This window comes from Vanessa atalanta, chromosome 18 (assembly GCF_905147765.1).
Source record: "Vanessa atalanta chromosome 18, ilVanAtal1.2, whole genome shotgun sequence".
NCBI classification, from domain to species: Eukaryota; Metazoa; Arthropoda; class Insecta; order Lepidoptera; family Nymphalidae; genus Vanessa; species Vanessa atalanta.
Window position 1 is genome coordinate 6,380,064 of NC_061888.1, and position 13,444 is coordinate 6,393,507.

General features: G+C 28.9%; 1 protein-coding gene across 1 annotated transcript; it reads left to right on the forward strand.

The window, feature by feature from the left end:
- Positions 1-476: 476 nt before the first annotated feature.
- Positions 477-11,987, forward strand: LOC125071166 (senecionine N-oxygenase-like). Its single transcript, XM_047681270.1, has 8 exons — positions 477-607; positions 3,848-4,050; positions 6,177-6,315; positions 6,787-6,958; positions 7,932-8,207; positions 8,403-8,566; positions 9,661-9,804; positions 11,078-11,987. The coding sequence occupies exons 1-8, from the start codon at positions 527-529 to the stop codon at positions 11,276-11,278; spliced, it is 1,380 nt and encodes a 459-aa protein (XP_047537226.1). The 5' UTR covers positions 477-526; the 3' UTR covers positions 11,279-11,987.
- The last annotated feature ends 1,457 nt before the right edge of the window (positions 11,988-13,444 follow it).

Genomic DNA, 13,444 nt, shown 5'->3' on the forward strand with positions numbered 1-13,444 from the left:
AACTCAGCACTTTATTTTAGCATCGATAATTTAAAATTTTAACATAAACGTCGCTTTACGTATACGTTCATTAAACCAATCATTGATCGATAAAAAGTGATCAAAATGAAACCATAAATACTTTCAATGTATATATATTTTAAAGTATTTTTTTATGATATATGTAGGCGGACGAACAAATGGGCCACCTGATAGTAAGTGGTCACCACCGCACATAGACAATGGCGTTGTAAGAAATATAAACCATTCCTTACATCACCAATGCGCCACCAACCTTGGGAACTAAGATACGTCCCTTGTGAATCTTGTGTATCTTAAGAGCTTGATTGTAACACAAAAAATATTGAAATTAAATATTGTTTTAGAAGTTCGGGATTGAAGACATCAGTACAACTTATTATATATATACTTTAGAGGTCGTTATGATAGAGGTCACGTATATAATAATTGTCACAACGTCAAGGACCACAGTATTATCGTCAATCTTGTGTGAACTAGAACTTTAAATCTTCATATTTGTGAAATAATGTGCAGTAAGATTATATTATATGCCGTTTGTGTTTTATATCTTGAAATAAGCTTAGTTTCGGCATTTGATTTAACAAAGGTATTGTATTTTGTTGAATTAACTTTGAAGCCAATATTTTATTTATTTTAGCACCCGTCATTTGAAAAAATAAGTGAGAAATTATAAAAATAAATATTTTATATTATCATAGAGGGATCCCCTTATATACCTACATATTTTTCGTCAAGCTTTTATTATGTTGAAATTATTTCGTATACTAAATTTGTAAACTCAAAACTCATCAATATAGTATAATTATATTTTGATGAGATAATTATACATTTTTATAATACCTTTATAAGTAACCCTATTAGATTTTGTCTTCTTCGTCCCTCTGAATCTAAACTAATTTAAATAGAGTCTCGTTATCAACTATTTGAGTCGTAATTTCTATAAAAATTATGTCGAGGTCAATGAGAGTTTAAATTTGGTACAGACACTAAACTAACATAGTTTCATCTCCTGGACAATACTCCAATCTAGCGAAATTAAGCACCGCCTTCGAAAAAAGGTATAACAAACAATTTTTCTAAAATAACTGCTCTCCAAAGCCATCTACGCTAAAAATAGTTTATAAAATTATAAAACGTAAAATTTGTTACAACGTTCACGAGTTACAGCCGATTCAATTTTTCATATTGCTTAGCAGTCAATATTTACAAGCTTTTACTTTTGCGTTTATATAATATATAGCAGTTTTTGACATGTAATTACTAATTCAATAATTTAAAATTCGAATTAATTTGCAAATTTTTGCACTATTATACATTCGTTTATTATTAAAGACTAGATGCTGTGCGCGGTTTTGCTCGCGTTAAACATTTCTACTCCGCCCTCAGACCGTAGCATGTTTTTAAATAGTCTGTCCTATAACCTTCCTCAATTATTGAGCTGTTTATTCGAAGAATATTCTTTCAAATCCAACTGGTAGTTGCAATTAGCGCGTTCAAAGAATAAAACGATTTTAGTAAATATAAAAGAACCAAATTTTTAATTACCAGTAACCTTCCAATGAACAATTCTAATGCGATTTTATCAGTTATAACTTACAAAAATCCTATATATTTATTTTTGTAAGTAAGGAAAGAGAAATTATAAATCTTAACCTTATGGCCATATTAATAATTTATGAAGATTATGAACATTTTTGTAAATATCCAAGACAAATCTTCTATACATGGTTTTAGTGGATTTAGTAAACTGATGTAGTCTTAGAGTTAAGCTTAAATCCCCGTCATATCAAAATATACTTACGTCAATATCATGTATATACAAAATAACGTCGATAATTTTGGAAGAAATACTGACAATCAATGTACAAACACGAAATGCAAAGATAAACATTTAACATCACGGTTTCTGACTACGCTAAGTCAATAAATCCTTACATGAGCAAAGTATTTAATATATAATTATAAATCTAATTCTTTGCTAAAAAAAATCCACAGATACTTTGTACCTAAAAATTGATAAATTTGACACTATTCTTAATAATATTTATTAGACATATTATTCTATTGAAGATTATAATTATTATAGCATAATTGACGACCTCCGTGGTCGAGTAGTTTGTACACCGGTTTTCATGGGTACGCCACTATCGAATCGAACCCGAGATTCCTGGCCGAGTCGATGTAGAAAAAGTTCATCAGTTTTCTATGTTGTCTTGGGTCTGGGTGTTTTTTGGTACCGTCGTTACTTCTGATTTTCCAATATTTTGTCCAACGCTTATTTATTTATAATGAAAAGGCGTGGATTTAGTATTCGACAATTTTTACGGAAAAATATGTATATATACTTACAGTGAAGTGATTGACGATCAAAAAATAACTACTTTCCGATTTATATTTCATTTTAACAATGTTGATATAATAAACTGTACGACTGATTTTGGCTACGGCGAAAACCAACCAAAGCAATCATTCAACCGGGATTGAGAACTTATACTTATAAGCTATAAGCAAAAATATGCATCATACAAAAATTACTTCCAATTACTTCGACTTAAAATACATATCATTATTATTTCTAGATTTCGAAACTATTCATAGATTTTAACATTAAATTATATTGTTAGTACCAATAACGTAATACAATCATTATGTTACTACCGATAGTCGGAACAAATTGAACCCATACCATTTAAGTACTCAGTCAATAGACTCATAGCGTCCTCTTTGTTCGAGATCATAAAATGCGTTTTCGTAACAATTTAATCAGATACAAGATATTTACATAATACTGTGTGATAATATTATCAATAGAACGCGTTCAGTCATACCATACCTAAATACCTACTCAAAAATATTTGTTTCATTTTAGTTTTCTTCTTCCATTGTTCTTAGTTAAACGTTTAATTCGCAACTAGTGAAAATAATTATTAAAGTTACATAATAAGTACAAAAGACGATATAAAATTCCTTTGTTTTGATCTACATTTCATCGTTCTAAATGGTAAGACTACAAATAATTGATAATAATTAAATATAACCTCAACATTGACATTGATGTTTACACAATGATTGATCGGTATTTATTAATTTACGCCATTGTATATTAAGATAATGTTATCGCAAAATAATAATTAGGTCACATTATTTATGTACAACAATAAATATAAATATTTTGATTGCATTCGGTTTTACGTACAGATTTTTGAATTACTACACCGCAGAATAGTAATTCGATGAACATTATACGATTGTATTGTACTGTACAACATGAAGTTACTGTCACCTGTCAGTAGAAAGAAATTGACAGCTAGTGCATTTATGAAGCATGCTAAAATTTTGTAAGAAAATGTTACCAAATTTTAAATTAAATATGTAATAAAAACTATATCGTCTTAGTTTTACGTCTTTGTTTTATCAATTATTTAACTATTGTTATCTTTAACAACTTTACCAATACTTTTTGTCATGCGAATATTAAATATTCGCATGACAAAAAGTATTGGCTACGTTACTTGTATTGCAAGTTAATAAATATACTAATTTCATCAATTTAAAAGTTATTTTAAATTGATGAAATTAGTTTTTTTTTTTATCCTTAGTAATAAAAAAAAGATCACGAAGTAAGATTTCACAGATGCTTTGTTCATATGATAAACGAGGTTATGTGACTGGAATCAAAAGCATTTGTTATATAAAAATAAATAAATAAATGCAAACTGCCTGCTTTTTTTTTGCTTTTTTGTGTATAAACTTTTTATACACATATAATAATATGTACATATTTTTAGCATATACTTATGTAATTTTTGCTTTCTTTTTTCTATAGACACATATATCAAATCCTCGAGTATGTATAATCGGGGCTGGCCTGGCGGGGCTAACTTCAGCCAAGTATTTAAAAGAAGAAGGTATCAAATTCGTTGTTCTTGAATCAACTCGATACGTCGGCGGCACATGGCGATATGACTCTAGAGTAGGCTACGATGAAAACGGTCTACCATTGCATACCAGCATGTATATGCATCTGAGGTAAGTTTATAAAGCTAATAAATAATAAACTAATAATCAGCTCATGGAACTTATCTACATGTTTGATAATTATGACGCTACTTATTTATTATATATTTTTATATGCACTATATTGATGTAATCTAGACGCATTACAGTACTATTTAAAACTAGCGACCCGCCCCGGCTTCGCCCGGGTGCAATGCTGATGCTAAATATACTACAGAATGTCTTTATATACAAAGTTCACAGCTCATGACAAAAAGTCATTAGAAAATCCAAATCGCCTATGTCCCTGCATTTTAAACCTGTAATATCTTGGAATATGTTCATTTATTTTCGTTCTGTACTTAATTGGATAAGGTTAATGCGGTATTGTTTAAAATCGCTTCGTAAATAAGCCATTATATTTCCGTAAAAAGTAAAGAATAAAAAATTATTATTTTAAGTTACCCTCAGAGATAGACATACAACATCGGGAACTTTTTTGTAGACCTTTTTAAGGTGTGCAATACTGTAGTACATTATTTTGATCTATCTCGTAGAGATCAGTCCAAACAATTGTGTTTATTTACGACATCACATTAGAAACCTCTAAATTTATCAGTGTTTCTCTACATTATACATATAAACCTTCTTCTTGAATCACTCTATCTATTAAAAAAAAACGGCATTAAAACCTTTGCGTCGTTTTAAATATCTAACGACTTTGTTTTATACTATGTAGTGATATATTTCCTGTCGTGACTTATGTTATCATTAAATAAATAAATTTACAAAAAGATAGATTAATAAACAACGGCAGTAAATGATTGGTGATAACATATTAGTCTTTTCTAGCGTCGTGTGCAATACTTTAAAATTTATTTGTTGATAAATATCAACAACAATAGCCGCGTCCACAGATTATATAAATATGTAAAAATTGATTATGCTCGTTCTATTATTTTAATTTAAAGAAATATTGTTATCTTTATTTTATTATTGATCGAACACGATGTCAACATGAATCAGAATACTATATTTAGATAGACAGATATATAGGTAACTTTATTTAAACTATAATGAATATCTTTAACAAAACATAAATGAATTAGATAATATGTTTTATAAGCCCTTGACCTCACTAGTGACTGTTTTTTGCTACTACTAACGTAGTAGTAATGTAACTTCCCTATAAAAAAAACGTTTTGTCGTTTTTATCGATAATAGTAAATTATTAAAAAACCCGCATCAAAAAAAATATTGCTTTTGGTTATCGAATCTCGTTTGATTAATTGAAAATTCTTCCACGAGCCTATTCTTGTACACCAAGAATAGGCCTCCACTAATTATCTCCATTTATCACTTCCTTTATCTTACCTGCATGAAAACTCTTTCTCTGTTGCTTTTTAATATTTATCGTAAAATAAACAGCAATTGTAAATTGAAATTTAAACAGGCTACATGTGCAATAAATGCAATTGTCTAATAAGATATAATAATATCGACTTAACCTTTATCAATAACGATAAGAAACATCAAACAATACAGCTGATAATGGCTCTGCTTAAATACTGCAGTTGATTATGACATTAGAAACTAGTACTTACAATTACTTACTAGTACATTCAATTTAATGATTATGATTACCACTTAGTATCCGAGAGTCATGGTATTGTAGATTCAAACCTGGGCAACCTCTAAGTTTTCATATGCACAATTTGTTTTCACTAACCTCTTCTCCAGTGGAATATCTATGGGTTATAAATTATTCTCAATCCTATATATGTCTACCGCCAACAGCGATACTTAGTATCGTTGTGTTCCAGTTTGAATGTTAAGTAAGCTAGTGTAACTACAACATATACATATTATGGTTTATGGCGCATGTAAATCACATCAATTAGTCCGTTTGCCAGTCCCATCTATTATCAATAAATATTATTAATAATAAATTAATTTTTCGTCACAAAAAAATATACTTTACATACCTAATTAAAAAGTGATATATTTATATCTAAAGAGATTGCACCTTCGTATTATGTTGTGTCAAGAATGTGTGAGGAGCTGGTGTCTGAGTTAAGAAAATGCATAAGAATGAATCCCGTATTACAGATCGCCGGTAAATAAACGAATGATTTATAATACTGTTGTTTATATTGTAGAACCAATCTCCCAAAACCTACCATGGAGCTGCGAGGTTTTCCTCTGCCAGATGATATCCCTTCGTTTCCGAGCTGGAAAATTTATTACAACTACATTAAAGACTACGCCAAGCATTTCGATTTAGAGAGAGACATCAAGGTAAATTATTATCTGTAAATCTTCAATATGAAATGATTCTCTATAATTTTCATAATGATTATTTTTGAAATAAGTAAAACATTTTAAAATGATTAGTTCAAAAAGCAACTACAGTTAAAAAACATACTACGTCGTTATGATAAAATATATATGAGTGAAGAATCGAGATGGTCACGTGGTTTGGAACTCGTGAATCTTAACCCAAAATTAAAGTTTTAATCAAATGAAAGCACTACTTCTCTACTTTATTCTCTTCTGCTTAAATTGTGTTTATAATAATTCATCTCGTGTTTTGAGGTGAAGGAAAACACCGTGTGAAAACATCTGTCGAATTAAAATCTGCCACATATTTAGATAAACAACTTTGGTAGTTATAATCCGCATTGGAGCAGCGTGGTGGAACATGCTGTTGGTTTGGATGATATTAGTTTACATCAACCTAACTTTGACTTATTTAAACATTAATTTCAGTTTCTACACAACGTAATATTAGTTTCTAGAGTTAATGACATTTGGAAGGTCAAATATCAAAACGTATTAACTGGTGAGCAGTTTGAGGATGAATTTGACTTTGTTATTGTCGGCACTGGACACTTCAGTAAACCAAATATGCCTAACATTCCTGGAGAAGAAAAGTTTTCTGGTAGAAAATATATTTATATTTGTTACACTGTCGTAAACGAAAAACTGTTATCGAGATTTATCATAAATAATCTTATGAATCATCAAATATATTTCACCTTGTAAACACACTCAAATATAGTATATTATTATTTGTTATTGGTATCTGATGTGTGTTTTATATATCGCGGGTATTCTGGCAGAACTGAATAAGAGCAAAATTTTTAAAATTTATTTAGAAACATAGGATACGGATAAGGATACTTCGTTTTTGTCGATTTCTTATCTGGAAAAACCATATAACTGTCGAAGCTTTAATATTAGTTTTTTTTTACACAATATCATAAAATCAACTATCAAATCAAAATATCCTGGGATAAGGGTAGGAGGATGATGATGATCATAAAATCAACTTATATAATACGGGACAGAGAACTATTCTTAATTTAGTAAAGATTAATGCGTGTTTAAGAGATTTAAAGCTTTTTTTGCGTATCAGGTAAAACAATGTAACTCCAATACCTTCACGCCAAATTTCAGCTTTTTTAAACTTTTTATTACAATTATTGCATAAATAAATTATTCGACCAAAATGTTAGATAATATATCAGAGGTAAAAGTAGTAAATATATATATATATATATATATATATATATATATATATATATATTTCATTATACAAGTTTCGCTACTTACCCAGTTCTCCCTGAATACCCTGGATATGTATTTGGGGTACATAATAATATGTTTGAAATAAAATGATTTAAGAACTATTTATTGTTGCGGGAATTTTATTTTATCTATATTAAAGTACTTAACAAGCTATTAAAACAGATTAAGAATGGTATCGGCACGTGTGGCGGCACGGCATATGATTTTAATATGCAATATTTAGATCAGATCAAAACGAAGCTAAGCAAGAGAATCCGAATTAAAATGTTATTAAAAGGAATAAGGAAAAAAAGCTCTCAATAACAGGATCGAAAAAATTTCAGGTTCCATTATACACAGTCACGACTATAGAGAACCGATTCGTTACAAAGGTCGACGAGTGCTCGTGGTTGGCGCTGGACCATCAGGCATGGACATCGCAATAGATGTGGCCTATACCGCAAAAACCCTCATTCACAGCCACCACTCTAAAATTAACTTCCGTACGGTATTTCCAAAGCACTATATTAGAAAACCCGATGTACAGGAGTTCAATGAAACTGGTGCTATATTTAAGGACGGAAGCTATGAAGATCTTGATGACGTTATATATTGTACAGGTTAGTTTGAGGAAAACTGTCGTTTTAAATATTTATATTTTGAAATACACAAGTTGATTGAAGTTTTGTTCATTGAATATTCAAGTTAATCTATTAAACGAATGGAAATATTTCTATGAAACATTATTTTACTTTAATATACAAATATATTATAACCATAATCAAAAAATATTTATTATTATACTAACGTTTCAGGTTTTCAATATTATTATCCATTTTTGGACGAAAGTTGTGGATTGAACCTAACTCCTCAAAGTGTAACTCCTTTGTATAAATACATGGTGAACATTTATCAACCCACAATGTTGGTGATGGGACTTGTCGTACGAGCTTGCCTTGTTGTGGCATTAGACGCACAGGTTATTATACCCAATTTTTATTTTACTTTAGAGTTTAAAAGGCCGTGACTGAAGGTAATCCCTGAATAATAATATCCTCCTGATTTTGGACACTAGGTTATCTGATGGTCTAGGCAACCATGAAAGAAATATACTAAGGTTAAGGGTAAGGTAAGGGTAAGGGTAAGGTACATACATACAGGTGCATCTCCATTCTTCCGGCATTGGAACACGACCAGAGACTCATCACGTATAGGTATACATAACTCGGCAATTATTTGAAACCTTTTTATCAACGACGTTTTTCGTATAATGTGTCCCTAGCGTAAGTTAACCAAAACCACGTTTATTTGAAGTCACATATAATTATTTAAATTTTATAATATTAGTAGCGATTGAATGTAAAAATTTCAATTTAAAACGCTTTTTCATACTTCATACAAATAATATACGATAATGCTTGAAATATTCAAGGATCAAATATTCAAAAATAGAACTATAATTAAATGAATTAATGATTGGATAAAGTTAAAATTGATTGTATAATTTTAAAACTATCTTAATTTAATTTTTAACAAAAACATGATATGGTATTTCTTATTATTTATGAAAAAACGGCAAAAGAGAGAGCAATATTTTAGATACTACAAAAAAGTTTTAATTTAGCAATCGTGTACTCGACATTTTGCACTTTAAATTTATATGTGTAATAAAAATTAGGTACATTTACATTAAAATTTAGCAGCGCCATCTGTTACTAAATTTACACATCTAACTGTCTCTCGGTGTGTTCGTATGAATGCAAAATCTCTTTGTATGTAGGAAAAATTCTATAAAATATGTTATTCAGCTTATTGGTATATATATAATACCTCTTTTGTATTTAGACAATGATATTTTGCTATTAACCTTCATGCCAGTAACAATTACAAATGTAATAAGAATCAATTAAAATCGGATAAAATGAATAACATCCATTACAATAACTAAAAATCATGGATTAAAAAAAATTTGTTAATAATTCTCTCTTATTCTTTTTTTTTAATATGACGTTTTAATCTAATCAAGTATTTATTTTATTTAGGATTTTTCTAAATAATTAATGATATCCACAGTCCAGATACGCAACCGCATTAATCAAAGGTAACTTCACATTACCACCGAAAGAAGAGATGTTAGAAGAATGGCAAAAGCGAGCTGACAGTATCATATCCAGAGGTCGACCTATTTCTGATATACATTTTTTAGCGGAAAAAGAAGTAAGTAAATTTGTTTTTTTGTTCAAATTTTATATAAACCTAAAAACGCCTTATATAAAACGACACGTATCACTTGATTCTCTTATGTAGGAAATTTAAACCCACTTTAAAGTAGGTATTGGACGTTTTAAATCGGGCATTAAGTTAAAGTATAACGCCACGAGAAATAAAATGTAATTAATAAAGTTTATTATGAATTGATCGCTTTGAATAATAATGTAATAACAGTTTATAAATATAACAAGTTTGACGAAAATTAAAATAATTTGATATTAAATAAAGAACACAATAGAAGTAGGTAAAAATAAACAAACCTTAGATTTAGGTATTTCATTCGATTTGCTAAAAACTTAGGTATATTGTGGACTTCTAAGATTTTATGATTATATTATCTTTATTTATAATTCAACACTATTACATTTAACTACTTATATCCATTTTAATTTTACTCCCAAAATTCCGATTCCGGTTTAGTCGATGTATAAAACGCCATGTTTTGCAAATCCATAGTGAATGTAATAGATTCACCAAGCTCTCGACCAATGACATCGCGTGAATTTGCTGTCAAATATTGTTTATTTGGCGTTTTTCCTCTTATGGTTAGAATAGAGTATGTATATTAGGTATATACCAATTATCATGGCGAACGGTTGAACGTGATAGAAGTTTATGTTCTGCACCGCCGTCTAGCGGCGTTTTCAACAACATATAATACCATCTCCATAGAATATAGGCCAATTTTATACGGCGGTCGTGCGATGTCCAAAATTATAAATCTCGAGCAGAGACTTGAGCTCGACAATATTATCCGACGATATAAAAAAGCATTAAATAACTAACTTAAAAGTGGTTGTAAAATAATAGCATAGTATTTTTGGGTTTAATTAAATTTATATTTCAAAAGAAATGGAAGTTGTTTCGATTAAAAAACGATCGATGACATATTCTAAGAATAGGCATGAACTGAGCTTATCGAAAAACTAGGCCGTTAAACTGAAACGTTGGTTTCAAAATCAATACTGAAAACTAGATGCAAATTTAATTTTCATGCCTTATACCACCCTCAAATTAAATTCTAGTGATCAAGGAAGGTATACTTCAAAAGTTCTTAATATTTTAGTACTACTGTACTTATATATTTTTTATTTCATGGGCATTGTTTAACGATTGTGATTTAGAATTTTTATACTTTGATTACTTAAGTTTTTAACATTTTACTAAGTTAATATCCAATTAAAAATGTAATAATAAAATATTTATCATATTTCCTCAGGACGAATATTATGCTGAGTTAACAAAGGAGTCCGGGATAGACAGAGTTCCACCTGTCATGTTCAAAATTCGAGCCATAGACACGGAAGCAAAGTTGGAAAACCTTTATACATACAGGAACTACGCTTATACGGTGATAGATAATGAAAACTTTGTCCGGACGTTAGATAATATAACCGAAAATAATAGCAATAATTTGTAAATCCTTGATAAGTTAGTGATTATTCAATAATCAATGCAAGAAATATACAAAATATATTACTTTGAAAATCATATCAAAAGTTGACCGACAGCTGGTATATAGATGGAACATCTTCTAATTTTTCTTTTTTAATACATTCAGTTCTTTTTTTAAATTATAGCAATTATTTTTGAAGGAATTTTAAATTAATAATGTGTATAGCTTATGCTAGGAGGAGTACACTTAATCTACGATTTTCTTATCACTGTGGTTCGTATAGAGTTGCGCGCTAGTTGTTGAGAAATTAAGATTTTTGTTGATATCGTATCTTACGTGTATGCTTATCATGTAGATACTACTTATCATTTATGTACAAAACTCCTCATACTGCCTGCCTGCCTGCTTTTATAACTATATTGCAATGTGTCAAATGCACAAAGCATTCCAATTCTGTAAGAATTTACGTCGATTCTCACTTTTGAAATGTCAACCGATTTACGGTGATACGCCATTTTGATACGTGTATACTATAAATTTTATAATTATTATAATCAGTGTCGCATATCCCATTCAAGCATTTCACGCTCATTTTCTGAGCTGACTTTTGAGTTTCTACCTCTGTTTCCTGTCAAAGATGTGCGTGTAACTTCAATTCTTATTTTTTAAAATATATTTTGCAGAAAAATTGTAAATTTTATTTCAAATACGTAAATATATCCACAGTTGTTCTTTATTTAATTTATTGTATCTTAAAATGTTAACGAAATCTTTTTTTTTATAATCTGTGTAAAGTATTGCTATTTGTAGGTACCTTCAAACAAGAGATAATTATATATAATTATAAATAATCAACCAATTTGTAATTTCTTTTCATTAATTAATATTAAATATTCATTTATTCGTTGTATTTTAAAAAATACAATAGATTATTCGTTGTTTAAAATCAAATATGTTTTTAATAATATTTTATAATTATATAAATAATTATATTGAATGTAAATTTAATTATATATACAATATATGTTGGTATTGAAACGACTTATTTTAAAGAAGATTTTCGGACCCCGTACTAAGACTAGGTACAAGACATACCTACCAGGTGGAACACACGCCAACAACTTAAATATCATAATTAACTATCTAGAGCAGCTCTCAATTCTTCTCGGGTGTAACGGTTTTATATCCCATGCTCTATAGTAAAATAAAATATGTTTAAAACCTTTTCTCTCTATCTATACAGCGACATATTCGATTAACATTTTTAAAACATCCCATCAATGAATCATTTATAATGTTATCCTTTTTAAATACTCATTTTTGTTTTAATTATTTTTGTATAAAATCACCTATATTATAAAATGTGAAAATAAAAAATAAAAATAATAAAATGCAGTTTTTATAATAAAATATTTACTAATATTAATAACAGTTTAAAAGTTATACAGCTTACTAACCAAAATTGTTTAGCGTGCGAATATTTTTCTCTCTATCTGACTTACGTGATTTAACATTTGAAAGAAGAAGACAAAGCATCGTGTAACTTAACAATAACTATTTGTAAGTATAAAATTAGATAGCACCAAATAATAGCACTGATTCTATAGTAAGTACATCATCTTTAAACTAAATTAATTCAACTGTACTTAACATCAGACTAATAGTATAAATGCCAAAGTTACTGTCTGTCTGTTAACTCATTATAACATTAAGCACTAGTGGTATAGGATACATATAGGTATTAAGGACTTTTTTAATGTTCCTCGTTAAAGTATGTACATATATCCTGACAAATTAATGTCGAAAAAATAATACATAACATTATTAGTATCACACGCTACAAAATAAGACAAATCAACACAACTTAAAATTCACAATACAAAGCAAAAATATTTTTATCAAATTTTCTATTATGTATATTACTATATAGTATCATTTATATTAGGTACTTGATACATAAGAAATAAATATAGTCTTGATATTAAACATTTCATTGTCCTGTGAGTCACTTACTTTTGTGCCTTTGGAGTATGGACAGAGAAGTTGTTATTTATGTATTACATTTACAAATACGAAAGAGGAAGAGGCTAGAGGCTTATATTAATCTATTAGTTGTGTTACAAAGAGGCGCAGATCAATATAGCAGAATCGAATTAAACCACTTCAATGAGCAGCTGATATATTTACCTA